Below are 27123 nucleotides of genomic sequence, written 5' to 3' on the forward strand. Positions count from 1 at the left end.
GGTGATTTTTAATTGTTTAACAGGAATAAAAAAAGGCAAAAATGCTTTCTAATGCAAACATGACTAATTGAAGTGTTTCCTACATGATTTTGTGATAAATGCTTTCAATTCACTGCAAGCTGCATTCCATTCAATGTAGCCTGACATAATAGCTTTGGGAGACCACAAGAGGGAGACATAACATTTACTAAAGCCGGTCGCAGCATGGACAAGGCAGATATCACACGGACATTACGAGCTGATGGCAGTCCAAAGTTATGAAGGTTTTTGTACTTCGTCAAGAATTAACAAAGTGACGTTGATAAGTTTGCAGGTTAGTGTATGAAACTGGTGTAACTGTGCAAACTGAACGATTACAAATGGCGACGTTTATTATGCGATGTCTGTCAAATCACAAAACGACATACTTGTAACTGAAAATACATTGTGTAGGCTCTATGAAAGATACTTATACACAATATACTATCATCCAGTAATGACTAGTATGTCCTTTGATAATGATTTAGGTCGAATTTATTGGAAAACCATGCAAGTTGAGCCCTGTGGTGCTTCAGAATGTTTAATAGCCTTCAGAGACGGCGAGCCCACAGTGTGTGCATACATACTTTCATAGAAAATAATTGTTTGAATTTTAGGATGCGACATGCCATTCGCCAGATGCGTCCGGTGCATGACACACTTTAATTAACCCTTCCGCTCACACTTTACCAAAGTTGTGTTGAGAAATATGTTTGTTGTGCTACGAGAAGCCCTGTTTACATCTGAAAATCCCAATATATATTGATAATCAACTGGAAAATCTTCTGATTATCGACACATTAAAAAGGCATCGATCCCAAGCCTAAACAAAATCATTGTGTTTACAACCAAAAACAACCAAAAGTCATTTTGACTTTTACAAGTTACCACCTAGCAACACCATTATCACCCACAAAACCCTTGCAACCACATAGCATTGTGCTAAAAACCACTTGGATCGCTTTAGCAACTGTTTAGCAAAACGCTGGTAATCACCTACAACGCACTACCATCATGGTATTGAGTTCTGCACAAGCAAACACCACCCACATTTTTCTTTAAAAAAAATCTAGTTTTTATTGTGCACTGTTATGGCTAGGGCATACCCTGTGTTGTTCCGTCTCCCATGTAGATTTTTTTGTTGTTGTTGTAGTTAGATGATATTTTCTGCCCACATCACATTCTTGAAAAGGAATGCACACTTTACCACATATTCAAACAAAGGTAAGGTTCATTGGGGTAATGCCTTCACTACTGTCACTGCTTTGTACTGCACTACTATCTAGAATAAAAGCAGGCTGGGTGAATTTCTCTTTGGCTTTAAAGTAAACCTATACCAACAATGCATGGTACTTCCCTGTATAATAATCGGGTAGGGGCTTGCTCTGGGAATTTGAGTCAGTCGCTCTTATATTGTTCAAAGAGAGTGGAAATGCTGTGGCTCTCTCTCTCTCCGTCAGCTGGCGTCTCTGTGGAATCTTTGTTCAGTTGGGCTTTTGATGTCGTCCACATCCCACCACCAGCTTGTTGTTTTTATCACCCCACAGGAACTGTTAATGAGCTAAATTAAGACATAAGACTGCATCCAACCTGTAGAGCTGGGGAAAAAAATCGATTCTGTTACAAATCACGATTCTTGAGCCAAACAATTTTAAAATCGTCTCCCTGAAAAAAGATTTTTGTTCTTTAAAGGGGCATTCAGTAGTTCTCTAGCTACCATTAGCATTGCTCTTCTTCGTGTACGTTAAGTACCGATATGACAGTGGTGTTAGACACTTGCCGTTTATCGATGTGGATAAGCATGATTGTGTCTGCTGCCCCCGCCAGCTTTGGAATATCATTTGCATCTGGAAAATGTTGGCGTTTGAGGTAATTTCTAAAGTTATTTATTACTACTATAATATAATTGCTTTGCCTAAAAACAAACATCAGAATTCAAGCGAACAGACTTCTACAGTTCAGGACAGATTATTATTGTCCCTCATATCAATAATCTTTGGAGACTGTCTACGTTATTTCTAGGGCTGCCCCCGACCAAAGATTTTCATAGTCGACTAGTAGTCGTTAGTTTAAGCCATTAGTCGACTAGTCGCACATTTATGATATTAATTTAATTACTTAAATATATTTTGGTTTGAGTTCCAGGGCTGAGAAAGAATGTTATAAGTAGCTTATAAGTTGCTAACACTGTTCTACATTACAGAGAAATAATAAACCGTAATAATGAGCCTTTAAAATAAACATTTTACAAGCGCACACAAAGCGAGCCACAGTGAAACCGGCAAAAGCGGTAATGATTCTGAATGTGTCAGAAAAACCAGCAAGGAGACTGTCTGAAAATTTTGTGGTTAGAGTGATCGCCAATAGCTGATGCCTTTGACGATGTCAAGACGATATTTGGCTTGTTTTTCCATTAATGTATTAAATTTATTATTATTATTATTATTATTAGGCCATTATTATTATCAAATTAATATTACAAATAATTTGCCAATAGACAGACAGACACGTGCTTGAAGAAACACACTTTATTATATTATTAAGAACAGATGACAGAAAAGCCGTCTATGCACATGTCGTGGAACACGCGCATGTAAAAGTTTCTCACTCTTTCTTTGTTTCTGTCTTCTGATTTTTTAAATTTTACTTTTTTTGCAAGAACAGTATCGTCTATGAGTGCTGCAAATGACCTCAGCTCAGGAGGTGCTTTGAGTTCAGTTCAACTCTGCAGCCTATACATCTGTGATTAAAACATAAAATACTGGGGCAGTGGTAGCTCAGCAGTTAAGGCTCTGGATTACTGATCAGAAGGTCGGGGGTTCAAGCCCCAGCACTGCCAAGATGCCACTGTTGGGCCCTTGAGCAAGGCCCTTGACCCTATCTGCTCCAGGGGCGCTGTATCATAGCTGACCCTGCACTCTGACCCCAGCCTAGCTGGGATATGTGAAAAAGAAGAATTTCACCATATATGTGCAAATGTATAATGTGTGATAAATAAAGAAAATTATTATTATTATTAAATAATACAAAAACACATTCACCTCGAACCATTTTTATTTTAATTGCGTTTTCGTTTCGTTTGTATTGCAATTTGAATTTAAAAATGTATTTAAGTTTTCAGTTTTTAAAATAAATTAAATTTTCAATGCAAAATCTCTAAAGCAAGATGCAATTGGATATTGCGATATACAGTTGTGCTCAAAAGTTTGCATACCCTGGCAGAAATTGTGAAATTTTGGCATTGATTTTGAAAATATGACTGATCATGCAAAAAAACTGTCTTTTATTTAAGGATAGTGATCATATGAAGCCATTTATTATCACATAGTTGTTTGGCAACTTTTTAACCTTTTTAAATCATAATGATAACAGAAATCACCCAAATGGCCCTGATCAAAAGTTTACATACCCTTGAATGTTTGGCCTTGTTACAGACACACAAGGTGACACACAGGTTTAAATGGCAATTAAAGGTTAATTTCCCACACCTGTGGCTTTTTAAATTGCAGTTAGTGTCTGTGTATAAATAGTCAATGCGTTTGTTAGCTCTCACTTGGATGCACTGAGCAGGTTAGATACTGTGCCATGGGGAGCAGAAAAGAACTGTCAAAAGACCTGCGTTACAAGGTAATGGAACTTTATAAAGATGGAAAAGGATATAAAAAGATATCCAAAGCCTTGAAAATGCCAGTCAGAACTGTTCAATCACTTATTAAGAAGTGGAAAATTCGGGGATGTCTTGATACCAAGCCAAGGCCAGGTAGACCAAGAAAGATTTCAGCCACAGCTGCCAGAAGAATTGTTCAGGATACAAAGAAAAACCCACAGGTAACCTCAGGAGAAATACAGGCTGCTCTGGAAAAAGACGGTGTGGTTGTTTCAAGGAGCACAATACGACGATACTTGAACAAAAATGAGCTGCATGGTCGAGTTGCCAGAAAGAAGCCTTTACTGCGCCAATGCCACAAAAAAGCCCGGTTACAATATGCCTGACAACACCTTGACACATCTCACAGCTTCTGGCACACTGTAATTTGGAGTGACGAGACCAAAATAGAGCTTTATGGTCACAAACATAAGCGCTGTGTTTGGAGAGGGGTCAACAAGTATTGTGCTCCTTGAAACAACCACACCATCTTTTTCCATGTTTTTTTTGCATGATCAGTCATATTTTCAAAATCAATGCCAACATTTCACAATTTCTGCTAGGGTATGCAAATTTTGAGCACAACTGTGTGTGTATGTATGTATATATATATATATATATATATATATATATATATATATATATATATATACATACATATACACACACTCATACAACGAATTTATTCACACACGATGTATTTTCCCGGACAACGAAATACCCGACCGGTAGAGAATGCACAGATGAAGTAGGTTCTTTGCTAGAGAGATGTTGCGCTTCACAACTGTTGTAAAGCCATCTTTCAAAAAGTCGAACAACACACATTTTAATCGCACTTAATTGTTTTCCAGTTTCATTTGAATTTTTAGTTAAAATAAATAAAAAATAAAGTTCTAAGTTTGAAATCAAGGTGTCTTGCTTTATTGTGTAGGCTTAACCCTAAACCTGCTTAACGAAAATCACCCCATAGTACCACCTAGTGTCCAACCAGCGGTAATACCGGTGTTCGTCAGTTTGCAGAACATAATTAATTACCCGACAATTACCGCATGGACCAGCCGTGTAAGCGATCATGTCTGTCTGTCACTAACTGTGTGACTTTGCCACTTCCTGTGGTTTCTTTTTTTTCTGAGACTAACCACCAATCAATCACCAATCAAAACTTGGTCGACCAAGACTCTTCTCATCGACTAACGTTTGGTCGACTATTAGGGGGCAGCCCTAGTTATTTTTAAAGACAGTTATTTCCTTTATTAGAGAACTGCTTAGCGTGAAATAAACCTAAATTATCTGAGTGGATATTCAGAATGTTATGGTAAAGGAAAAATGTGAATTCTTTTTGCAATCAAATTTAGCATGTCCATGAATACTGTTTTTGAAGAACTTTTCCAAAGTTTTGTTTCCAAGCAAACCAATGTCATGGTTTACTCAAAATCCACAACAATCGCTGTGCTAAGCTGCTAATAGAAAGAAGAGGTATGCCATTTCATAGAGGTGGAGGTAGATGTGCCCCCCTTACTATAGCTGTGATAACAAAGAAAGTAAAATTACATGTTGCTTTCTGGTTGCGTTTGTAAACACTGCTGAAAACTGTCCATTACTAACATACGTTGACTGCACATGTAATTTTAAAAATTGAGGGAAACTGTTTTCTATAAATTCCACTGATACTATTTTAGAGGGTGGTCTAAACAATTAATAATGTCTTACCTGCCCAACAAAAAATAAGCAACATCGGCATCACTGCTCATGTTTTTCTCCGTCATCAAATCTTCCCAACTTGTGTATGCCGCACCGATGTTTTTACCTTTGCCGGTCTTTCTGTCTTCTTGCTTCGGACCTTCTTCGCTTCTTCGGCAGTACAGCTACTGAATCTCCTGTTGTCTCTGCTTCTAAAGCACGATAATAAGTATGTTCCATTGTATTATTTTTGCTCTTCGCATCACCAAACAACACTGCGCTAAGCATAGCCAAGCGTATCTACATAGATAGACGGCAGCCAATGAGCGCGAGGATTGTGGACCATGTCATTTCAGCATTTACATTACATTTATTCATTTGGCAGATGCTTTTATCCAAAGCGACTTACAAAAAAGGAATACATTATAAGTGAATCATCTTAAGGAGACAGTGGTATGAAAAGTGCTGCATTACAAAGTTTCACTAGCATCAGAATAGTAGTATTCAAGACAGATTAAAAGGCAGCAAGAATTTATTTTATTTTATACATTTTTTTTAGTGACTGGTTAAGTGCTCATGGAAAAGATGTGTTTTTAGCCATTTTTTGAAGACAGAAAGTGAGTCTGCTTCACGGATGGAGTTGGGAAGGTCATTCCACCAACATGGTATGATGAAACCGAAAGTCTGGGAAAGTGTTTTAATGCCTCTTTGTGTTGGTACAACAAGGTGCCGTTCCTTAGCCGACCGCAGGCTTCTGGTGGGAATGTAGCCCTGGAGAAATGATTTTAGGTATGCTGGAGCAGACCCAGTGACTGCTCTGTATGCCAGCATGAGAGCCTTGAATTTAATACGTGCATCAACCGGCAGCCAGTGAAGAGAGACAAGGAGTGGTGTAACATGCGCTCATGGCGAAACATAACAAGCACCTCATTGCGAAACGCATTGAAGTGGTGACCTGCACCATGTATAATACAAACACTTTTTATAGAAAACTATTATGAGTACAGTCTTCATCTCATGTGAGTGTGCACCATTCTAAATTAGCCGCAAATTACTGAATGCACCTTTAATAAAAAAAAAATACATGTTTATTTTAATGCTACAATGATTAATAGATAATTATAGGAAGCTATATTTGTGAAGAGTTCCACACTAACAGGTTTTCTATCTGAGAAGTTTTGTCTCTTTAATTCTTTACATTAAGTCCTTTATGCTCTGCTGCTACAGCCATCAAAGCACTGTTTGTTTACAGTCGGACATCAAAATCCTATGCTGTGATCAATGTTCCTGTTATACATAATCCAAAAGTTTATTTGAGAGGTTTTGTGGAGAGTATTTGTCAGAAGTCATTCTGCAGATTCTGTCTGACACTGCTTTAATAAATAGTTTATTTTTTGGATGACGTAAACTACATGTTGGTGCCCCTCAACATTTATAATCTAACAGCCAGGGCATTCATGCGCAGTGGCAGGTAATTTGGCACATTTACCCGTCACTGTTGACTCGAAATGCAGCTAAACACACAGACGTGTGCACAAAGGAAACTCACCTGATTGTATTTTGAAGAACAGATGAAAGAAGTACCGGCAATGCGCGTGTCTGATTTGCTTTTTTTGTTCAGAAGTTCATTTGCGCTTTGGCGCCAATTATGAGTTCTCACTTTTTTCTCTGTCAGTCACCTGGGAGTAGTTTGTAAGAGTAGTGTTGTCTATGAGAACACTGCATAGGGTCTCAGGATGCATTTGCAAATAACATTCCAAGACATTGGGACTATAGGTGAATTGTCGTGTGTCATAATTCAGTACAGCCCTAGAAATGGTTCTTCAACAAATTTACTCTTTAGCCTCCATTTGTATGTTGCAAAATGATCATTATAATAATAGTAATAGCCTATGGTAATATGTTACATTTTTATATTGATAACAAAGTTTGTTTGATAAGTTAAAATGATATATTGAATATTTCTTGTTGAACACAAATAGACATAATGTAGTCTTATACATGGGTTCCTTGGTCGCCTAGCTCAGACAATGCACTGACTAGTTGATTGATAGTTTTAAATTGGTACTTTTGCACATCCCAACATTTCATCTGGAAGTTATATATTACAGAGTGAAAACAATTGTCATTTCAGACACAGCTGTTCTTCAGTAGACATTTCCTTCTGAAAAAAGGACTTTCTTTTTTATCTTTTTATTAAGTTTTTACATCAAGACAATACTTACAGAATCGCAATAACGCAATACATATTGAATTGGCTAGGAAATATCATTGTAATATCGAATTGGGAGGTCTGTGGCAATTCCCAGCCCTACCAACCTGGCAACCCAAGCTGTGTTGATCAGGCCGGTCGCTGAATCCCTGTATCTAGCTATGTAATGTTGGCTTTAGTGTAGGGCATGGTGATATAGCTAAAAAAAAAAAAATGCAAATATTTTTACATTTTTGACATTTCTATTTCTATATTTGATCTAAATGGCTTTAAAGGGGTGATGCTTCGATTCAAAACGTTTAAAGGAATTTTCCGGGTTCAACACAAGTTAAGTTCAATCGACAGCATTTGTTGTATAATGTTCAGTGTTTCCCCTAGGATTCTTTTCATTAGCGGTGCTGTTGTGCACGCATCCATGAGCCCGCAACGCCGGACCCTTATTAACATGCTTTGGTGGAAGAATAGCTTAAAACAGGGGTGTCAAACTCAATTTCAGCATGGGCCACATCAGGGTTTATTTGTGCACTTAAAGGTTGAAAATATGGCACCAGCGCTAGGGCTGGGCGATAGGATGATGTAATCCGATATCGACGATGTCTTGCAAAGATCCTGATGCCGATTGCGAACAGATGATGATCAACAATATCTGGAAATAGCAAAACCATGGATCTAGGAAGTCGCCAAATATATTAAACAGTGGCCAGGGTGTGAAACTAGCACCCGCCACCCGCAAAATGCGACGAGGCTGAATCCAGTCTGCAAGTTCCTCGTCCAAATGTAATTCATGCATGGGTAATTGTGCTCATCTACCTGCAACAGGTGGGCAACCTGTAAGACGTCTCGGAGTGACACGTGACAAGAAATGCTGTTATTCACAAAGACATATATAGTTTTAAGAACAGACAAAAGAAAAGCCGTAAATGCTTGTCTGATTCGCTGTTTGTTCAGAGGCATGCAGCATGAGCCTGTCATGTGGAACACACGAGCCTGTCTCGTGGAACAAGCATATGTAAAGAGTTTTCACTCTTTTTTTTTTTTTTTTTTCCTGTTTCATTCGTCTGAAAACTGTGTAAGATTAATGTTGTTTATGAGAATGCTGCAAATTATCTCCGATCATCTCGGGAGGTGCTGTGAGTTTAGTTCGCTTTATTTCCACGCGGTTGGCATGCATTGTGAACGCAACTCTGCAGGTTCAGTAATATATATATTTGTATTAAAGAAACAAAGACGAAAGTGATTAAATCTTAAAGTAATACAAGACACGTTCACCTTGAACCTAAAATTTGATAAGAACACATTTGGCAGCATTATTTTGGGAACACAAGGGAATTTATTAGGCTTATTTATTTTGATTATTATTGTCTTTTTATAATTATCTTTAGTTCTTAATCTGTAGGCTATTAGTAATTTTCCACTTGTTGTCATTGATGGATACTTGCGTGATGGCAAATGGAGCCGTTGGAGATGGTAAATGTGTAAATAAGGTGGTTAAATAAGATTTTTTTGATCACTTCGTTATTTTATTGCTTTTTTCGTTTAGTTTAAAGTGCAATTTGAATTTAGAAATGTCTTTTGTTTTTCGTGTTTCAATAAATGAATTAAAATTTTAAAGCAAAATCAGTAAAGCACAAAAATTCACCGACCCTCGGCAGGGGTGTTGATGATGTAATCGGATATCGTGATATTTTTTTATGCCGATTATCGCTAAAATATTTTTACATATCGCCCAGCCCTAACCAGCACCTGCTTTGGTAGCTCTCATGCAATTAACAGTAATATTGCATATTATGTGCATTGAAATGCACATTTTACAGTATATTTTATAAATTGAAATATTCTGACAGTGTGACTAAGTTTGGTCTTCTTTACAGATCTTTCAGTCATTCCGCTTTTGAAGTGAGCAAAATGTGTTCTAAAACAATGTTAAGTAGAACTGCAACAAATAATCCATAATTATCGATAATGGAAATCATCGACAATAAATTTCATTATCTGTCAATCAAATCGATCGCAATGGAGAAAGGGAGTGCAATCATTTTGATTAAACTGTCCAACATCATACCACGATTTCAGTTTTAATGTAATCAATTATGCAGCTTTCATGGATATCAGACTGAAGTCTCAGCAGTCAAAGTGTGCCGGTCTTTAAAGTGTTTTCTCCTGCTCATGTAAGTGAGTACTGTGAGCACCGGGATGAGTGAGTCTTTTCAGCACGAGAGTAAATTTGCACAGGTTTTACTATATTAAACTGTATGTAATGGTGAATATAATGTATAATAATGGTAATGGTCCTGATCTTTGAAAGTCCTCTTAATAATGTCACATGTAATGTCTGATTTCACTAGTAAATTTAAAAAGGTTTAATTTTAATTTTGTGTTCAATGACACACTTTTTAAAGTTTGATGTACAATAAACGAATAATGTCACTCCTTCCCCTGCCCTTCAATCATCGTATAACCGCAATGGTAAAATTTACCAATCACCGCAATGGTAAAATATTGCCACCGGAACAGCCCTACTCGTCCCTCCCTTTTACTCGTCAAGTAAAATACTGTAAAAATCTAGTTAAAATAATCAAGGCATGCTTTCCACAGTGTTTTTCTCTAAATAAACTATAAAGAATGATATCTAATCCTAAGGTTTATTTTTATTATCCAGAGAAATAAAAACATATAAATGGTTGGATAGAAAACGGGTTTGAACCATTGCCACACTCACTGACAGGTTTAAACTCGCTATTGTTAAGGGGCAATTCCAGGATTACGTAAGTGTTATTTGCAGTGAAAATGTGAAAATTAACTTCAGTGCCAGTATATCAAACCATTTGTATGTATAATCATAAACACCTGCAGACACAGTCCAAACAATAGAAAATGTTTAAAAAGTAAGACAAGTTTAGACTTGTTTTTTTCCTGTTCATATCGGGAAATGAACTTGAGACATGAGTTCTTTGGAAGACCACACAATCTGTGAAAACTCTTTGAACTGAAATGCACAATTCAAATAATAAAAGCCACAGACTGTAGAAGGGTTGTCACTTGTCACATGGAATATTTCATTTTTATTCATTGTCATTTTCAAATTAATGTGAAAAAGTTGTGTGACAGTTGTAAAAGCATTACATACAGTACCATCCAAAATGCTTTGAAACCTGCTGACTTTGACCTCTAAGACCCCATTTCCACCTGGTATTAAGATGCGTTTCGGGTGATCCAATCACATGTGGTCAGCCCTAAATACAGGTCAAAAAGGGGTCTGAAATGTTTTGTGATCAGATCACAGAAACCACATATGAATGTGGTCGAAAACGCATGTGTCCACATCGTATTTGAGGTGTAAACGCTAATCCGTCCTATATGCCTCTGTTGTGCTAAAACAAGACTTAAACTTTGCCGTTTACGGCTTTAAAAGGAAATAACCATCCGATCAGAACATTTTAAAAAGCGGATACATACACAATCACTAGAGCTTCACGGATCTTCTTTAGTGTCTCTGATATCAACATAGATGGAAAGCACGAACACCTGAAGCTCCTGTAATACAGTTAATCCACTAAAATAACGGATAAGTCTGCTTGACATTTGTGCTTAGATTTCAACCGCATCTAGGAGAAACAGCGCGCCTTTTTTCACGCTTTGTCTTTTCTGACTTTGTTGTGCTTTAATATCATGCAGTAACACAATGACATAGTGATTAATTTATTTCGTGATGAAAAAGAGACCCTTCCCTCCAATTCCGAAAACAAGTGCTTACAGGAGACGCATTACAATGACCAGGTGTAAACAGCCATGTGTCTCACCTGACCACATGTGATCGGATTACCAGAGACGCATTGTAAAACCAGGTGGAAACGGGGACTAAGACATTGGTATATCCATCAAGGCAGCATTATGGATTGAATTAAGATTGAAATCACGATATGGACTTGCACGATTACTATGGTATGCATACTGAATTGACAACTTCAGTCAGCGATGCACGAGCTAGCGGCGCCCTCTAGCAGCTGAGCAGTGCATCAATATGAGGTGATCCAATGTTTATAATATTACAATTAAAAAACAAAGCTCGTCAAAGTGATCCCTTCCCAAAAGTTGTCTATAGATTTCATAACTTCTACACTCTGTATGGGTGGTTTTGTGCTGATCAGTAGTTATGTGTTTGTCAAGAATTAATTCAATAAAATATGTAATATACTAAACATTTCTAAAATGTAAGTTATGTAATATTAGCTTCTGGTTCATAGAACTGTTGTAATAAAGCATTTCACACCAGTAGTACTTAAATTGTAAATATTCAATATATTGCACATCCCATTCCTTACTTCAGTGTTTTTTTTTCTCTCTTCTGGGCTAAAGAAAGACCCTTTGTAGCCCCAAGCACTTAGCCACAACACTTACTCGCCGCTCAAGTACAGTGCAACCCGTTTCATGTGAACACCTAACGTTATTATCCCTGATAAAAATACCCTCTAATCTTATAATGCCCTTGCTTCTGTTGACATCTGTGTCTTTTACTGCGGTATCTTCACATTTTCTCCTCTAGATCTCCAGTGTTCCCCTGTGTATTGACCTTTAACAGATACCAGACATCAAACGCAGTCATGTCGTGATGCTCCCGCTCGGGCTGCTTTGACTTTCCTTGAACACTGGTTTGTTTTTCTGTCATTATCAGGCCATTTTTTGGAGTTGCAGGCAGAGTATGTTTGAGGAGATGCAGAAGAGGTTCACACAGGTAGCTGTGTGTATTGCATGCGTGTGTGTTTGCAGCATGGCGATTAATTTGACACTAACTTCCAAATGGAGACATTCGTAAGAATCAGCTGATTTGAGGGGAAGGAGAGGGCACGATGCTATTATTTCAGGCAGGAATTTGAGTGTATAGTGTGAAACTAAATTGTCTTTGAACTGTCACTACTCTAAAAGTAGTTGAAGGGATAGTTCAGCCAAGTTGTGATTTACTCACCATCGTGTTGTTCCAAATGTGACGTTCAACTGTGAAACATAAAAAGAGATGTTTAGCAGAGAATGTTAGCCTCAGTCACCATACACTTTCATTGTGTGGAAAAAGATGGAATTGTTGAGTTACTTTAGTACTTGAGTTATCCCACTAAGATTGTCCTAGAAATGTTGGACATCATTCTTGGATCCCTCCATGCGGCATGTGGTACTTTTGGTGACATGATCGGTTCTTTAGTTGAAAGCCGTCAGGGCTGAGAGGCTGTATAAAAAGAAAATGGCTCTGCTTTGTAAACAACCTGCAATTTACAGTTGAAGTCAGAAGTTTACATACACTTAGTTTGAAGTCATTAAAACAAATTTTTTAACCACTCCACAGACTTAATATTAGCGAACTATAGTTTTGGCAAGTCGTTTAGGACATCTACTTTGTGCATAACACGAGTAATTTTTCCAACAATTGTTTACAGACAGATTGTTTCACTTTTAATTGACTGTATCACAATTCCAATTGGTCAGAAGTTTACATACACCAAGTTAACTGTGCCTTTAAGCAGCTTGGAAAATTCCAGAAAATGATGTCAAGCCTTTAGACAATTAGCCAATTAGCTTCTGATAGGAGGTGTACCTGTGGATGTATTTTAAGGCCTACCTTCAAACTCAGTGCACCTTTGGTTGACATCATGGGAAAATCAAAAGAAATCAGCCAAGACCTCAGAAAATAATTGTTAACCTCCACAAGTCTGGTTCATCCTTGGGAGCAATTTTCAAATGCCTGAAGGTACCACCTTAATCTGGACAAACAATAGTACGTAAGTATAAATACCATGGGACCTTACGGCCATCACACCATCCAAGGAGGAGACGCATTCTGTTTCCTAGAGATTAACGTAGTTTGGTGCAAAAAGTGCAAATCAATCCCAGAACAACAGCAAAGGACCTTGTGAAGATGCTGGAGGAAACAGGTAGACAAGTATCTATATCCACAGTAAAACGTGTCCTATATCGACATAACCTAAAAGGCTGCTCAGCAAGGAAGAAGCCACTGCTCCAAAACCACCATAAAGCCAGACTACAGTTTGCAAATGCACATGGGGACAAAGATCTTACTCTTTGGAAAAGTCTGATGAAACAAAAATTTAACTGATTTTCTATGATAACCATAGTTCTGTTTGGAGGAAAAAGGGTGAGGTTTGCAAGCCAAAGAACACCATCCCAACCGTGAACCGTGGGGGTGGCAGCATCATGTTGTGAGGGTGCTTTTCTGCAGGAGGGACTGGTGCACTTCATAAAATAGATGGCATCATGAGGAAGGAATATTATGTGGATATATTGAAGCAACATCTCAAGACATCAGCCAGGAAGTTAAAGTTTGGTCGAAAATGGGTCTTCAAAATGGACAATGACCCCAAACATACCTCCAAAGTTGTGGCAAAATGGCTTAAGGACAACAAAGTCAAGGTATTGGAGTGGACATCACGAAGCCCTGACCTCAATCTGATAGAAAATTTGTGGGCAGAACTGAAAAAGCATGTGCGAGCAAGGAGGCCTACAAACCTGACTCAGTTACACCAGTTCTGTCTAGAGGAATGGGCCAAAATCCAGCAACTTATTGTGATGAGCTTGTGGAAGGCTACCCAAAACATTTGACCCAAGTTAAACAATTTAAAGGCAATGCTACCAAATACTAACAAAGTGTATTTAAACTTCTGACCCACTGGGAATGTGATGAAAGAAATAAAAGCTGAAATAAATCATTCTCTCTATTATTCTGACATTTCACATTCTTAAAATGTAGTGATCCTAACTGACCTAAGACAGGGAATGTTTTCTATGATTAAATGTCAGGAATTGTTTAAATGTATTTGGCTATGGTGTATGTAAATTTCTGACTTCAAATGTACACACTACCATCAGTCACTGAGTCACCATTATGGACTTGATTGCATATATACAGTGGCCTCAAAGTATTTGGAGACTTAAAGGGATGGTTCACCCAAAAATGGAAATGTTTGCCATTTTAACTGGTCACAAGGAGATTTTTAGTGTATATATCAGAGTAGCCACAGATGTAGTTCATCATTAGTTTCATATATCAATTGTTTTATCATAAAACTTAAAGGGTTAGTTCACCCAAAAATGTAAATTCTCATCATTTACTCACCCTCATGCCATGCCTTTAGTCATGTGTACGACAATTTTTTTTTAAGAACATTTCAGATCTGTAGGTCCATACAATGCAAGTGAATGTTGTCCAAAACTGCAAAAGCTTCAAAAAGGGGATAAAGTCAGCATAAAAGTAATCCATAAGACTCCAGTGGTTTAATCAATGTCTTCTGAAGCAATCCAGCTGGTTTTGGGTGAGAACAGTCCTAAATATAACTCCTTATCCACTGTACATTTTGACAGCAGTCTCCTTGGTGATCATGATTTCAAGCTCGATTACACTTCTTATAGCGCCATGTAGCTCTTTGCCCATGCGTCAAGCTAGGCCTGTCGCGATTATTAAATAACAGTCTGTTCACGGTTATTTGATCTAACTCTGTTATGTAAAAGAGATTAAAGCACAAATGCAGTGATTTTAATTATATAAATATATACTTTACATGTGCTGCGTGGTTCACAGTGGATTAGTGCTCTGCTGTGACATCTCATACAACGTGAATGATTCTCAATGTCTGTGGAGTTTCAAGTGGATGAGCGGTCGGATTTATTTAAAGTACGCAGCTCTTCCACAGTAAGATTGCAGCCTTTAGCAGTTTAATAAATCACACTAGGACATCACGATTTTAATTTGATTCATTGTCCATTTCAGTGTAGAAGTAGTAACAGAGCACGTGTTCAAATTAAGCCTGTGAGCATTTTAAAGCTGTCGTATGTCAGTCATATTGCGCGCTGTTACCGGGTAGAGTTGGTGCTCGGTACTACCAGTACTGCAGAAACACTAGTATCGTTAAATATTTTTTATTTTAGTACCGACTTGGTACTGAAGTACCGGTACTTTTGACAACACTAATCGTAACAGCCCTACGTCAAGCACTTGAAAGTGTAATCAAGCTTGAAATCATGATCGTGCCTAGAGACTGCAATGACAAAAGTGTAAAAAGAGTTATATTTTGGTTTGTTTTCTCCCAGAATAACTGTATTGCTTCAGAAGACATTGATTAAACCACTGGAGTCTGATGGATTACTTTAATGCTGACTTTATCTCCTTTTTGGAGCTTTTGGAGTTCTGGTCACCATTCACTTTTATTGTATGGACCTAAGAGCTGAGATATTCTTCTAAAAATCTTTGTTTTTGTTCAGCAGTGGAAAGTCATAAACATGACTGAGGAATGGCATGAGGGAGAGTAAATGATGAGAGAATTTTCATTTTTTGGTGAATTATCCTTTTAACAAACGTGTTTTTTTAATAGGTTTTGCTAGATAAGTGTACTTGTGCAGTCTGGTACATTTTAAGTGTGGCTTAAATGTCCAAATACTTTTTGAAACCACTGTGTGATTAAGATGTCAGTTTGTATTACTGTCATGTGTGTGGTCTACATAATAACTGTTGATAATGAATGAATGTTTCTGATTTACTCATAGGCACAGTCATGCTTTGTTTGTTTATGCTTGTGTAACCTTATTTGTTTTATGCCCGAGTGCAGTTTTTAAGGGATAGTTTACCCAAAAAATGAAAATTCTGTCATTTACTCATCCACATGTCATTCCACATGTCTGACTTTCTCCTATATTAACTCAAAAGGATTTTGAAGAATGTTCACTCTGCTCTCTTTAATAGGGATGCACCGATCCGATACCTGGATCGGTACCGGCTCCAATACAGACGTTTTAAGTAGATTGGTTATCAGTGCGACCAGCCCTATCCAGATCTTATTTTGTGTGTTAGTCATTACGTCAAGCCCAATAAACGGCATAAAAGAAACATAAAAGCACCATTGAAGTAGTCCATATGACTTGTGCATTTTATTTAAAGTCTCTTGAAGACATACGTTAGCTTTGTGAATCTCAAAAGGCTGTGTTTAATAAATAAACATATAGTCTGCATGCACAGCACGCATCAGTAAATTAGCGGCGCTCTGTTATCACACAGCATGAGCTGGCTGATGACACGCTGCTGTTTTCATCTTTCAGAGTGGCGCACAATATGTGAGCGCTCCACACAAACTAAATCTCAGGTGTAGATGCTCTAGTTCGGTTCGCTTATAACATACATTGAGATTGGAATTGGTGGAGCAATTTACCAGTTTTTGAATGAAAAATGTTAAACTACTGTGAACTAGCCCACACACAAATATGCCTAGGATTTTAAAGTAAAAAAATTACGACTGAAATACATTACTATTGTATAATAAAATTATTTTTTATTATTATTATTACTATTTTATTAGTAGTATTATTTTACATTACATCAAGAGCATTTGTGGCATAATGTTTATTACCACAACAAATAATTTTGACTCTTTAGAAAATTTTTATTTTAAAAAAAGCACTTCCCTCCTTTTCTATAAAAAAAGCCAAAATCAAGGTTACAGTGAGGCACTTACAACGGAAGTGAATGGGGCCAGTTTTTTGATGGTTTAAAAGCTTATAATTTTATAAAAGCACTTACATTTGGCTATGTAAGTGCTTTATTAAAATAAAAGCAGTAAAATTGCCAGTAACTTTACACAGACAAGGTTAGTAAGTGATTTTTATCACACTAAAATGTTAACACGCATATTGTTTGTCTTTTGGCTTTACTTTTGAAACAGTGATTATTTTAATGTTGAAAAATTGGCCCCATTCACTTGCATTGTAAGTGCCTCACTGTCACCTCGATTGTTGCGTTTTTTTAAAGAAAAGGAGAGTCGTCGTCAAAATAAATATTTGTGGTAATCAATATTATGCCACAAGTGCTATCGATTGAGCTTAACTTGTATTGAACCCCAAATATTCCATTAAATTACAATAATATTTAAGTTGACTGGGTTAAAAAAAAATAAAAAATACAGTGATTTCAGAAAGTATTGAGACCCTTTTTTCTTCACATTTTGCAGCCTTATGCTTAAATGCCAAAAAAATAAAAAAAATAAAATAAAAATCACATCAATCTACACTCCATACCCCATAATGACACACACCTGTCTATATAAGGTATCACAGCTGAAAATGCATATCAGAGCAGAAACCCAGCCATGAGGTCAAAAGAACTGCCTGCAGAGCTCAGACAGGATTGTGTCGAGGCACAGATCTGGGGAAGGCTACAAAAAAATTATGGCTGCATTGAAGGTTCCCAAGAGCACAGTGGCCTCCATAATTCTTAAATGGAAGTTTGGAACAACCAGGACTCATCCTAGAGCTGCACGCCTGGCTAAACTGAGCAATCAGGGGAGAAGGGCCTTGGTAAGAGAGGTGATCAAGAACCTGATGGTCACTCTGGTTGAGCTCCAGAGATCATATGTGGAGATGGGAGAAACTTGCAGAAGGACAACCATCACTGCAACACTCCACCGATCTGGACTTTATGGCAGAGTGACCAGATGGAAGCTTTTCTTCAGTGCAAGAAAGCAAAAAAGCACCTAAAGGACTATCAGACTGTGAGAAACAAGATTCTCTGGTCTGATGAAATGAAGATTGAACTGTTTGGCCTCAGTTCCAAGCGTCATGTCTGGAGGTAACCAGGCACCGCTCATCACCTGCACAATACCATCCCAACGGTGATGCATGGTAGTGGTAGCATCATGCTGTGTTGGTGTTTTTCAGCGGTGGGGACTGGTCAGGGTTAAAGAAAACCGAACACAGCAAAATACAGAGATATCTTTAATGAAAACCTGGTCCAGAGTGCTCAGGACCTCAGATTGGGCCGAAGGTTCACCTTCCAACAGGACAATGATCCTAAAGTTACAGCCAAGACAACACAAAAGTGGCTTAGGGACAACCCTGTGAATGTCCTTTAGTGACCCAGCCAGAGCCCAGACTTGAACCCAATCGAACATCTCAGGAGAGACCTGAAAATGGCTGTCCACCGACGTTAACCTGACAGAGTTTGAGAGGATCTGCAGAGAAGAATGGCAGAAAATCCCCAAATCCAGGTGTGCTAAGTTTGTCGCATCATACCCAAAAAGAATTGAGGCTGTAATCGCTGCCAATGCTGCTTTAAGTACTTTTACAAAAAAGTACTTTTTTTTTTTATTAAGTTAAGGGTCTGAATACTTATGTCAGTGTGATACAGTGCATTCAGAAAGTCTTCAAACCCCTTCATTTTTTCACGTTTTGTGATGTTGCAGCCTTATGCTAATATTCTTTAAATTATTATTTTTTTCACATCAATCTACACTCTATACCCCATTGTGACAAAAAAAAAGATTTTTTTATAACTTTGCAAATTCATTAAAAAGAAAAAACAGAAATATCACATTGACATAAATTGGTTTTTGCTCTGATATGCATTTTCAGTTGTGTGACCTTATATAGACATGTGTGTGCCTTTCCAAATCATGTCCAATCAATTGAATTTTCCACAGGTGGACTCCAATCAAAGTGTAGAAACATCTCAAAGATGACCCAGAGAAATGGGATGCACCTGAGCTAAATTCCAAGTGTCATAGCAAAGGGTCTGAATACTTATGTCAGTGTGATATTTCAGTTTTTTCTTTTTAATACATTTGCAAAGTTATCAAAAATCTGGGTTTTGCTTTGTCATTATGGGGTATGGAGTGTAGATTGATGTGAAAAAGGTTGCATAAGGTTGCAACATAACAAAATGTGAAAAGAAATTAAGGGGTCGGAATACTTTCTGAATGCAATGAAATGGTGTGATTGAAAAGTGGACTGTTTTCTATAACAGCTGAAGTAAACAAAAAAGAGGTCTTGATACAAGTTTTAAAAAAAAATTGTGTTAAGAGAACTGGCTTCTTTTCTACGGAAGACTTTTTATTTTGCTGCTGCATTATCCAGTAGACCATTTAAAAATAAAGTTTTTCTTTATAGGCTACACATTTTTTTTATGTAAGAGTTCTTTGTTTTCTCTATTTTATAATTAAATAATGTGTAGTTAGATGTGTTTCTTTACATATAAAAGAGTACCCCAAATCAGTTCAATACAGTGAGGTATAGATATATTCTAAACTGATTAAGAAAACAACAAAAAAGGACAACAAAAAAAAACACTATAGAAAACATATTAAAAGTAGGCTAGTCCCGGAAAATTATTTTCTAAGTCTTCTGAAGTCATATGATAACTTTGTCTAAGGAACAGACTGAAATTAAAGTTGTTGTTTACATGAAAGCAATAATTGAGAGCCGTGGTCACCATTCCCTTTCATTGTATGGAAAAGAGCATCTTGCACATACTTCTATAAATAACTTTAATGTTCCACAGAATAAAGAAAGTCATATAGGTTTTGGAAGACATGTGGGTGAGTAAATTATGACAGAACTTTCATTCTTGTGTTAAATATTTCTTTAATATCTAACAGCATCTTTGTTGTAATGTGATATGTTCATAGTGTGGAACTACATTGCATACTTCAGCTTGTTTACATACTTCATGAAGCCGTGTCCTCCAAAGTGTTATGTAACTATGATGAGTCAGTTCTCTTTTGATACCACAAAGGACAACCAAGATTGCTCAACTTTTGCCTGTGTAGTGCGTCTCTGTCTAGTCTGATGAAATTTCTTAACATCAACCACTCAAGCAGTGTTAAAACTGACATGCAAATTTCAGTTCACTTTTAGTGTGTCGTATATTACAGACTGAAAGTGCAGCGGAGGAACCCAGGGTGCTGTGTATCGTGCAGGACACCACCAATGCAAAGACCGTCAATGAGAGGCTGACTCTCAACCTGCCTGCCTCTACCACCATCAACAAACTCTTCGAGGATGTGGCTCACAAGGCTGGATATGTGAATGGCACATTCTGTCTGGCGTGGGCCAACTCTGTTGGCATGGTGAGTCTTTCCTGTAATGTACACAAAAACTCTATAATAGTTGGTAATAATAGATATGAGCACACCGCTTTAGTTAATTATTTACAATCAGAGAAGAGGACAACTTTAGAAGCCTGAATCCAGCCTGTAAACAAGACCCTGAGACATTCCGGTCGAACCAATATGGGGGTTTTCAACCGTTAACAATAACAATGCAGATATTTAGAGAGCAGGGTGGCAGATGGCTGATATAAAAATCTCTGTTAATTCGCCATGTGCACGCCATGTTATTGGCTAATGCTGATATTCTCAAAATGGCCAACTGACCAGTAATTTCCTGTGACCTGACCGAAATCTGCCAAATTTCAAGAGAGAATCTGATATCGTGTAGCAGCAGCTCTAAAAACATTCAAATTAAAACATTAAATATCAGAGCCCGACCGATATGGGATTTTTGTGACCGATACCGATTTTAGAGGGGGAAAATTCACTGATTACCAATATGGTGGCCGATATATTTCATTTTTGAGCTGGAATGAAAACAGACCTTTTCTATGTGGATTTTTCACCGATTTTGCACCAATATGACTATGCAAAAGTACTCAGAAGGCTGATTTCTTAAACATTTTTTATCAAAGAATATTTGACATTATTATTATAATACATTGTCAACAAATTCTAGAAATGAACACTGAGAAAATAAAGAATAAATAAAAATACAATAAATAGCTAAATAAACATCAGTACTTTTTACTATGTCAAATGCTGACCATTAAAATAAAGAATAAATAAAAATAAAATAAATAGCTAAATAAACATCAGTACTGTTTAGTATCAGTCAAATGCTGACTATATTAATACTGCCGAGTCAAGATAAACAGATAAGTGAAAATGCATTAACATTTTTTTGCGAAATTTGCCGCCTTCTACAGCATAACAAAAAACACTTTGTCGCATAAGTTTTCGCAGAAGAAATCTGCCCTTAAGCCGTTTCCATACAGAAATGTGTGTTTATCGCTAATTCGCCTCCCAGATGTCCTTAATTTTTTTCTTCCGAAGTTTTGGTAAAATGGGGAGAGTATTGAGACAATTCATTGAAATGAACCAGCTAACTGTCATCTTAATTTCACAAATAAATGCAGTCAGAAGACGAGGAATTGCAATCAAAAGGGAGCAGTTGCCCTTCTGACAGGACTGTTATATTGGTCCTAATGTTGCGCCTATCGCAGTTTGCCACCGGTTCCGACCCGAAAGCAAATCGTCATTGCCCTTTTCAAGCTGGTAACCTGCACCAAGTAGTGGGGGAACTTTCGGTCTTAGTATAAGGACCATCCATCGACGTGTTTATGCTGTGTGCACAGCTATTAAAGAAAAACTGATGCTGTGTAAAATCAGGGTTTACATATGATACATTCCTGATATTCAATAGGCTATTTTGAACAATCATCTAATCTAAAGCATTGCCATCTCAACTGCATTATGTCCTGTATATTTGTCCCACAACTTTTAACGATCAACTGAACTTGATTGTCATTTCAAATTAATTTTAGCGTCATAATGCAATTTACATTTTCTGAAGAAGCTCAGCAAATGCGATCCGAGGTAAAAAGGGTTAGATTTAAAATATTTAAAAGTTTTAAAAGGTTCAAAAGCTTGTTTTCTGAAAGTGAACTCCGCATTGGACAAATAGTTCTGATGGTTTATAGTCTTGAAGTGTAGAAAACGTCATTCAGCCGACTTTATTCGTCTACAGAACAGGGTACAGCTAATTTAAGTTTGTGTAAAGAAAAGGCATATAATAGGTCTAAAAATATATATATTTATTTTCGTTTGGTAATTTATTTAATTTAATACAAGGAATTTTGCCAGCATTTTTTCAAAAGTAAGCTAAACAATAATTTAATATAATTGGGTTATATGTTCATGTTCCAAAAAAGCACACAGATGCTTTTCTCTTAGTATTGTGTATTTATTTTTAATTTAAAACCTCTTTGTAAAAAAACTTCTCAGAAATTATGTTTTTTGTATTGTGGACTAATTCCGTGACTGCCGTCTATTATTTTGAATGGTGTGTAAAAGCAACTTTAATAAATAAACAGATGTCTACCGCGATTAATCACAAACAGTGGCCATTCATTTGTTCTCCGTGCACTTGTCAATGTGCATGTCTTGATACGAGATATTTGTGTTGGCACTCCTGGAAGTGTCATGTTTGCAGTGATCGGCTCTTTATGCCATTCAGATCAATCCATTATCACGTACAATAAATTGGCTTTCAAGGATGTATACCTTGTCGTCATGATTAACACAGGCTAACAATTCTGTAATGTGACACTACATTTTTGCGTTAATGCCAATTTTCTCGACAAAAAGTGTTTCCAAACTAGTTTTTCGTGACATTTGATGTATCGACATAGAGTTTATGTGCTAGAGTTAAACGGAAAAATATTATTTCGACACTTGTGAAATTATAGCGATAATTTGCGTTTCCATCAGCTTTATTTTGATGTGCTAAAACTTTTTCCGCAAAAAATCCTTGGATGGAAACATAGTTACTGAAAGTAGCTATGTGATTAGCTAGTTAGCTATAAGCTCGTTGTCATGGAGAGTAAAAGACGGACGTTGTTTATTTTTCTTTCCAGCATTGCGTCTCACCAACTACGTAACAACATAGCATGAAATCAACACTCATCAGACACAATCCATCACCGCACCGTTGTCTTTTGCTGAGCTGCAAAAAGATGCTCTGAGGTTTACCTTTCAATCTGCTACATTACTGACTGCACTGACAAACTATAGCTGGCTAACAGCAAACAGACATGAGTGAATTTTATATTAGTAATATTGAAAAGGGAAAATGATGGGGTCATTGTTTATTAAGTTTCCAGTATGTATTTCACAAACTAGTTAACTTACTGAGACACCGCATAACTCCCTGTCTGCAGAGCCACCGTCAGCTCTGTAAACAATGGAGTCGGAGCGCGCTCTGCTGAACAAAATATGCTATGACACCAATTCTAAAGCATTGTTTTCTGCATTATATGTTCTGAAAAAAAGTTTTCATATCGGCGCATATCGGTAAAATATACGCCGATACCGATATATCGGTGAAAGGTTAATATCGGCCGGCCGATATATCGGTCGGGCACTATTAAATATTTATAGTAATAATATTTTTTTTTCCAAGTTATTTGATATTTTAATATAGAGTTATACATGAAAATCATGTAAACAAGCTAGACAGACATTTTTGACCATTGTGATTTTTTTATATACGCGTGTCAAGCTAAAAGAACTTCAACATTTAAAAGTGCGTCTCGCCATTTGCGTTCTGTTCTATCCGTTGCACTGCGTTGAGCTTTTGTTGTGCAAGAATGCGTTAGAACTTGTTATTGCGTCTGTCTGCACTGTTTATTTAATTTTCGATGTGAACAGGTGCTAGATGGATGACTTTGACCATTGCACACATCTTGTTTTTTTCAGTGTCTCGCGCAGGAGTGTTGCCATTTTTCCACGCATATCAAGTTAAAAGAACTTCAACTTTTGAAAGTGCGTTTCAAAACACTTCTGTTTAATTTTTTGCACTGCATCGAAACGTAATAAAGGTGTCAGTGGCATGTTTTTCCACCTGACTATGTGTTAATCCCAGCACTGACCTAGAGTGCAGGGACTGTAGCTGCTGTTAACACTCTGAGTATGTAACTGGATTAAGGCCTGTTTCCACAATCATCCGCACCGCTCTCCTCGCTAGTGGAACATTACCATGTCCAGACCTGTGGGTAAATTGGCTAGTAATGATCCAGAGGTAGTACAGCTCTTTCATGCATAATAAGTCCTTGTGGGATGTGGATGATCTACAATACGCCAAGTTTATTTTATGCTCTGTGAAGACTGTAAAGCTGCTTCATATCTGTTGGATCTTATGAGGCATGCTTTTTAAAAAATCTGAGCATTTTCTGAATATGAAAGTAATGTAGACTTCTTTTTGTTAGAGTTATAGTTCAACTAAAAATGAAAATTCTCTCATCATTTATTCACCCTCATGCTATCTCAGATGTGTATGACTTTCTTTCTTCTGCTGAACACAAAGATTTTTAGAACAATATCTCTGCTCTGTTCGTCCATACAATGCAAGTGAATGGTGACAAGAACTTTGAAGGACCAAAAACAGTATAAAGGCAGCATCCATACACTTAAGTGATTAAATCCATATCTTCAGAAGTGATATGATAGGTGTGGAAACAAATAAATATAAGTCCTTTTGTACTATAAATTGTCCCTTCTTGCCCAGTAGGTGGCAATATGCCCAAAGAATGCAAATCGCCCAAAAGAAAGTGAAAGTGGAGATTGTTTCTCACCCACACCTATCATATCTGAAGATATGGATTTAACCACTGGAGTTCTATGGATTACATTTATGCTGCATTTATGTGCTTTTTGGACCTTCAAAGTTCTGGCCACCATTCATTTGCATTGTATGGACCTACAGAGCTGAGTTATTCTTCTAAAAATCTTCGTTTGTTCTCGGCAGAAGAAAGTAAGTCATAAACATCTGCTATGGCATGAGGGTAAATGAGAGAATTTTCATTTTTGGGTGAACTATCCCTTTATAAGGTCCTGGGGCCAGAATCATGAAACATTCTTAAGAAGAAATTTCTTCTTAACTACCATTTTCTTCTTAATTTCTAACTTAAGAAAAAAGTTAAGAATATTTTGTTTTCAAGAATTCAAATTCTCGAAAAAATGTTCTTAAAAATCATCGTAAATAACATCTTAAAGTTAGGATAACCTCACAGTTGTCTTCAGTTCTAAAAGGTAAGATGTTTAATGAATTTACTGGGTTTTTCATGTTGAGTCTGAAGTTACAATGGGCTGTTTACATAGAAATTTGAGTAATGTTGTCAAGACGCTTCTTAATGTGGTGACCAATCATGCTTATTCAAACGGATGTGCTGCATATAGCGCTCTCTCTCCACAATTTGTAGAGTTCATAGAAAAATAATAATTATAACATTAGAAAGCTGAGACTTTCTTTTTCACACACTATCCACATCCCTATTGGAGTTGGGCACAGCGGAGACAGCTTCCGCCACCCTTTGCCATTTACCCGCCATTTTCCGACGTGATATTATTATCAAGCTTCCCAAAGAGAACTTTTTCCCAGCTGTAATTTCCTCAACAAGAACATCCAGTTCTTGTCAACTGAAGTATTTGTTTCTTTTCTTTTTCTCCATGCCAAATTAAAAGTTATCAAATGGTAACCTATGACGGGTAGTGTCAATAAACTAACACATCTCACGCACTCTACATTCAAAACAATTATCACAAGGTGCTTGCTACTTTAAAAAAAAAAAAGAAAAATGGTTAATAGATGAATTTATTGTTACGATTTACCAGTGTTGAAGTATTGAATTTGTTGTAGGCTATTAGACAAGGCAAGCCCATGAGCAGGCTGATCAGACTTTAGATGTTCTTAACCCTTGTGCATAAAAAGGTCCTTTGAGGACAAAAATGTCCACATCAAAAACTGCCATATTAAGATTATATATTAATATTATTTCCCACTTTCAATTAGTTATTTTTTTTTAACCAACATCAGTCCTGATCATAACTACCAAATATTCCCTTTAAATAACCCTTTAAATGCCAGTTTGTGTACATAATGCCACTGTTGTTTTTTTACACACACATAAACACACACACACACACACATTTCTCAATATACACGTACAAAACACACTGACATCAATACCAACACACCCACACAATTTTAGCTGCATTATTTATTCAACTGGCCTGCGGTGTTCTATAATACAGCAAACAGAAAACAGGGAAAAAGCATATATTTGCTCCATAGGCTAAACATGAGAAAAATAGTGCCATCTGGTTGAAAATATAAAAAATGTAAATTTTGAAGCCAGGGCTCTGGAATGAAAGCATAATATCATAGAATTCATGATATTATGCTTTAATGGCACTGGGATCAAATATTGCATATTGTTTTTAATGGGTTTCAGTGGGGACATTTTTGTCCTGAAGGTCCTGCGTGTAAATATTTTGTGTACACAGTGTATTTGAAATATCAAAATTTCCCCCAAAATACACACCTTTGGCAAAATGTATGCCATTGGCATTAACACAGTCAAAATGATCGAAAAAACAAAAATGAAAAAGACAAAAATGTCCCGAAGGTCTTAGAGGTTAAAAGATATTTAAGAAAATATTTGAGAACTTCTTAAGGATGTTTCAAGACTTGCACTTAGGAACATTCTTACGAACTTATAATTTATCCCAAGAACGTTCTTAATATTTTTCTTGTATTTTTCGTGAATCCGGACCCTGTTGCCGATTTGTCACCTTGGAACAAATTGTTTCTTTATGGGGCTGTTATAGGAACTAACCTCTAACTTTCTTTGAAATTATTCAGATTATTTACAATCAGCATTACAGACAATGTCGATCTCATTCTCATTCTTCTTGTCCTACTCTTGTTTTTCTCTTCCTCTCCCTCCATCTCTCATTATATGTTTGTCTACACCTGAAGGGTCCTCTGGACCAGGCCAGTGAGATGTCCCTGGTATTGTCAGGTTTTGAGGCAGGGAAAAGGAACTTCCTGCAGCTTACGGACAAAGATGGGGAGCAGCCACAGATAGCTTCTGTGAGTCACCATAAGAGCTGTCATGCACAATTAAAAAGGA

General features: G+C 37.0%; 1 protein-coding gene across 2 annotated transcripts in view; it reads left to right on the top strand.

Annotated features, from left to right (window-relative positions):
• Window positions 1–27123, top strand: part of LOC127455617 (ubiquitin carboxyl-terminal hydrolase 47-like) — a 58003-nt gene that overhangs the window by 4950 nt on the left and 25930 nt on the right. Inside the window, exons 1-3 of one of the 2 annotated variants that reach the window (XM_051723668.1) lie at window positions 12256–12288; window positions 20252–20446; window positions 26970–27083. In XM_051723668.1, coding sequence (XP_051579628.1) covers window positions 12256–12288; window positions 20252–20446; window positions 26970–27083 — 342 coding nt within the window. Of the gene's footprint in view, window positions 1–12255; window positions 12289–20251; window positions 20447–26969; window positions 27084–27123 lie in introns of those variants that run through there. The other variant, XM_051723676.1, reaches the window with a different exon arrangement.

The sequence above is a fragment of the Myxocyprinus asiaticus genome, chromosome 2 (assembly GCF_019703515.2).
Source record: "Myxocyprinus asiaticus isolate MX2 ecotype Aquarium Trade chromosome 2, UBuf_Myxa_2, whole genome shotgun sequence".
NCBI classification, from domain to species: Eukaryota; Metazoa; Chordata; class Actinopteri; order Cypriniformes; family Catostomidae; genus Myxocyprinus; species Myxocyprinus asiaticus.